General features: G+C 42.4%; 1 protein-coding gene across 1 annotated transcript; it reads right to left on the bottom strand.

The window, feature by feature from the left end:
• Window positions 1–1526: 1526 nt before the first annotated feature.
• On the bottom strand, window positions 1527–4453 carry hspa1b (heat shock protein family A (Hsp70) member 1B). The gene is made up of 2 exons (XM_026153250.1): window positions 4091–4453; window positions 1527–3570 (listed from the first exon to the last, which is right to left on the bottom strand). The coding sequence occupies exon 2, from the start codon at window positions 3550–3552 to the stop codon at window positions 1633–1635; it is 1920 nt and encodes a 639-aa protein (XP_026009035.1). The 5' UTR covers window positions 3553–3570; window positions 4091–4453; the 3' UTR covers window positions 1527–1632.
• Window positions 4454–4510: the final 57 nt, after the last annotated feature.

The raw sequence follows: 4510 nt of genomic DNA, 5'->3' as shown, positions 1-4510 counted from the left end.
GCCGAAGCCTGGCGCACTATTGAACCACTCCCTCTAATTAGACCGAGAGGATGGACTGGTGGTGAGGTGTGCATCTTTGTGTTTGTGCGTGTGCGTGAGAATGAAACTCGGTTTAATTAAGCCCGTTTACGCTTTGCAGCCTTTATTGTACATATTCAGCTCTGAGTCACCATGGGGACTACTGACCTCTGATTTGTCACCAGCACCTGTAATTGTGTAGCGTCACATTAAGGAAGCGTGCCAAGGGTATAAAACGCAAACAGCCGTGGGGGAGAATAAATAAACTACTGTGTACTGTAACGCAGAATACCTTTATTTCATGGCATTACTGCATGCATGCTGGTAGGAGTTTATATTATAGTCACACAAGATAACCAACTTAAATTGAGTTAATAAGATTGATCACATACCCACCAATATCCAGAAGGTTTAGGTGGGATTTTTATCAGGAGTAGCCTCAAGGTGGTGATGATTCAGATTCTTTTTATTTTTCGGTTGTTATTGTTACAGTGTACAGAGTGCTCCAACAGGTAGCGCTTATGGCCAGTGGTTTTAGTAAACTAACGTCCTGATTTCGCCACCTAGAGGATCATTCAGTGAACAACATGTTTAAATGAGTTGCTTAGTTTTCAGTGAGTGTGATTTGTGTGCAGACCCTTTGACATAAAAGTACTAATATTACACAGAGCTGACAACACTTGCAGTATACAATAAAGTCTGTTTACTGTTTACAGCTAAAGGCAGTTAGCACAGCTCTATGAGGGAAATATTTGTATAAATCTCTTCAGAGAGAGCTGCAGAAATTTGTAAAAGTCTGGGGGGGAATATTAAAACTGAAAATATGAGCAAATCTGGAGGTGCTAGAAAGATGTAAACTTGCTATATCTCTGCAGTCTGCAGCTACCAAAGTGTGATAAACCGGCTGTGCTTGTTGCATTTTGGGTAATGCAGGCAAGAAAAGCATGTTTGGTATAAAACAAAATAAAAGTAGGTTTGGGTTGGTTTGTTTTAACAGAGGTGCAGCAGTAAAACTGTCTGTCATACACACTCATAGCACACCTACAGTGTGCATGTGTTCAAACTCTTGTTTGGCATCTAACATGTTTTCATATACATTTTTTATGCTTTACCTTTAAAGATGAGAACTTGCCTTTTGTCTATAAAGCTCCTCACAAGTCTGTCCTAGAATGACTATCCTGTATATTACTTTTTAAGTACAGCTTGAATAGGGAAAAAGAAATGTGAAACAATGTCTGAATAAGGTTTGTCAACCATCTTTAACAAAAATACTTATTGAGTACCTTTATGAATTCCATGTCCAAATTCATCAAAGTCTGAATTTTCTATCATAAACTCTTGGTACTCTCATTGGTACATGGTTTTAAAGAGCGGCCATTCTCAAAATTATAAACACTTTTGATCATGTGCATCAGTTAAAAAGGTTAGCGCTTGTTTCTTTTTTATTATTCTTTTATTCCATGTTCAAAAAAATATTTATCACAAACAATAATGAAGAGAGATGTGCTTTTATAGAATTTATTGTAGAAAAGGAAATAACATTGAAATCATTTATTTTTACTAAACCGCAGTCATAAATTTTCCCATGAGTGTGATATGCTGAGGTGAATAGCTTTAGTCCACTTCTTCAATAGTAGGGCCCTGGGAGGTTCCTCCTGCCTGGCCGCCGCAGCTTCCTGATGGTGTTGCTCCCTGGTACAACTTTGTCACAACTGGTCTGCACACCTTCTCGAGTTCATTCTGCTGGTGCTCATACTCATCTTTCTCTGCAAGCTGGTTGTTCTCCAGCCAGGAAATCGTCTGGTTGCACTTGTCAATGACCATCTTTTTATCCTCTTCGCTAATTTTACCTTTCAGACTCTCATCCTCAACACTGCTCTTCATCTGGTAGGCATAGGACTCCAGCGTGTTCTTTGCTGCAACCTTGTCTCTCTGAATGTCATCATCATCCTTGTACTTCTCAGCATCCTGCACCATCCGCTCGATCTCTTCTTTGCTGAGGCGGCCCTTGTCATTGGTGATGGTGATTTTGTTTTCTTTGCCGGTGCTTTTGTCCACGGCGGATACATTTAGAATGCCGTTGGCATCAATGTCAAATGTTACCTCTATCTGTGGAACACCTCGGGGAGCTGGAGGGATACCTGTGAGGTCAAATTTGCCCAGAAGGTTGTTGCATTTGGTCATGGCTCTCTCGCCTTCAAATACCTGAATCAATACACCTGGCTGGTTATCTGAGTATGTGGAGAAGATCTGAGTCTGCTTTGTGGGGATTGTGGTGTTTCGCTTTATCAGAGGTGTCATAACACCGCCTGCGGTTTCAATGCCCAGAGACAGGGGAGCGACATCCAGCAGCAGCAGATCTTGGACATTCTCTGAGGTGTCGCCCATGAGGATGGCTGCTTGGACTGCTGCACCGTAGGCTACAGCTTCATCTGGGTTAATGCTCTTGTTCAGGTCTTTGCCATTAAAGAAGTCCTGTAAGAGCTTCTGGATTTTGGGAATTCTTGTGGAGCCACCAACCAGGACAATTTCATGAATCCTGGATTTATCCAGCTTGGCATCCTGCAGGGCTTTCTCAACTGGGCCAAGTGTTCCCCTGAAAAGATCTGAGTTGAGCTCCTCAAAACGTGCCCTTGTGATGGAGGTGTAAAAATCAATTCCCTCAAAGAGAGAGTCGATCTCAATGCTTGCCTGAGTGCTGGAGGATAAGGTCCTCTTTGCCCTCTCACAAGCTGTACGCAATCTCCTCACTGCTCTCTTATTCTGGCTAATGTCCTTCTTATGTTTTCTTTTAAATTCCTCTACAAAGTGCTTAACCATTTGGTTGTCAAAGTCCTCCCCACCAAGGTGTGTGTCTCCTGAAGTGGCTTTGACCTCAAAGATGCCAGCTTCAATGGTCAGAACAGACACATCAAAGGTGCCTCCGCCAAGATCAAAGATCAGCACATTGCGTTCTCCTGTTTTGCCTTTATCCAGGCCATATGCAATGGCTGCTGCTGTGGGCTCATTAATGATCCTCAGAACATTTAGTCCAGAGATCACCCCAGCATCCTTGGTAGCTTGTCTCTGGGAGTCGTTGAAATAAGCTGGCACTGTGATGACTGCGTTTGACACCCTTTGTCCCAGGTAGGCCTCAGCTATCTCCTTCATTTTAACCAGGACCATGGAGGAAATTTCCTCAGGATAGAATGCCTTGGTCTCCCCTTTGTATTCCACCTGGACTTTGGGCTTTCCATTATCGTCAATCACCTTGAAAGGCCAGAGCTTCATGTCGGACTGTACGACTGGGTCATTAAACTTTCTTCCAATCAGCCGTTTGGCATCAAAGATTGTGTTATTGGGGTTCATTGCAACTTGGTTCTTGGCAGCATCTCCAATAAGCCTTTCTGTGTCGGTAAAAGCCACATAGCTTGGAGTGGTTCTATTGCCCTGATCGTTGGCAATGATCTCAACTTTGCCATGCTGGAAAACCCCAACACAAGAATAGGTGGTGCCCAGATCAATGCCAATGGATACTCCCTTTGGTGCAGACATTTCGCCGGTTCCTAGTACCTAGACAGATTTAGAAGACATTGCATTTAAATGGATAAAGTCTTGTTTTTGATAGTTTTCAGTATTAATAATATGTTTATTCCAATGATACTAACATAAAGTTTGAGCACTTGTCACACCCAAATCAGGGAGCTGCACTTAGAATTAAGAGCACACTGTCTGTGTAGTCGTTAAAGCTAATTGCTAGGTAGTAGTTTTACAGTGGTGAGGGCTAGAATTCACAAGACCAGTGAATCTAAATGCTTCACTTAAAAAAAATAAGCGAACTATAGATCGGTATCTGGTTATTCATATGTAGCCTTATTTTAATATTTAAATAAATAAACATTCAGACTAGGACTTAGAGACTATCCTTCATAAGTAAAGACTTAATATCAAGTATAACTGTTACACTGTTGCACATAACTGTTAAAGTTCTGGGTTTTTTTAGGAAATGAGTGAATTAGAGTAAGACACCCACACAAAGAAGTCCTCACTGTCTCTACAGTCGAAACTTTATCCAATCAGTGTTGCTACTTACTTTCAGTGGTGCGCTCTCTGGTGCTCAGAAGTTCAGAAGGATATCCTGGGGATGTTTCCTTCGTGTCAGCTTTTGCCTCTGTTTCTTCTGGAGTTCATACCTAGACTGGCTGGGGCTCCTTGCTTATATAGTTACAACCAGGTTTCCAGAATGCTCCCGCCCCCTCCTCCTCAATGACTGAAGTGTTAATATTAGAAACTAATGCAGCTGGCTCGGTGCTCGAGGGCCGGTGAATATTCCAGAGTGAGACGGCAATCTGACCCTCAGCCAGCAGGGCCGACTCAGAGGGATACAATGTGGAGAATGTGGCAGTAAGGCACATTTAGGAATTGTGATGTGTTATGTTGAAGTGTGAGCACCCATGAATGTCAGTTTTATCCCCAAAATATTTACCTACTGAGCCAGGGACTCACAAAAGGC

The sequence above is a fragment of the Astatotilapia calliptera genome, chromosome 20, assembly GCF_900246225.1.
Source record: "Astatotilapia calliptera chromosome 20, fAstCal1.2, whole genome shotgun sequence".
Classification (NCBI taxonomy): Eukaryota; Metazoa; Chordata; class Actinopteri; order Cichliformes; family Cichlidae; genus Astatotilapia; species Astatotilapia calliptera.
Note: the sequence above shows the minus strand (reverse complement) of the source record. Positions and strands in the feature narration are given on the sequence as shown.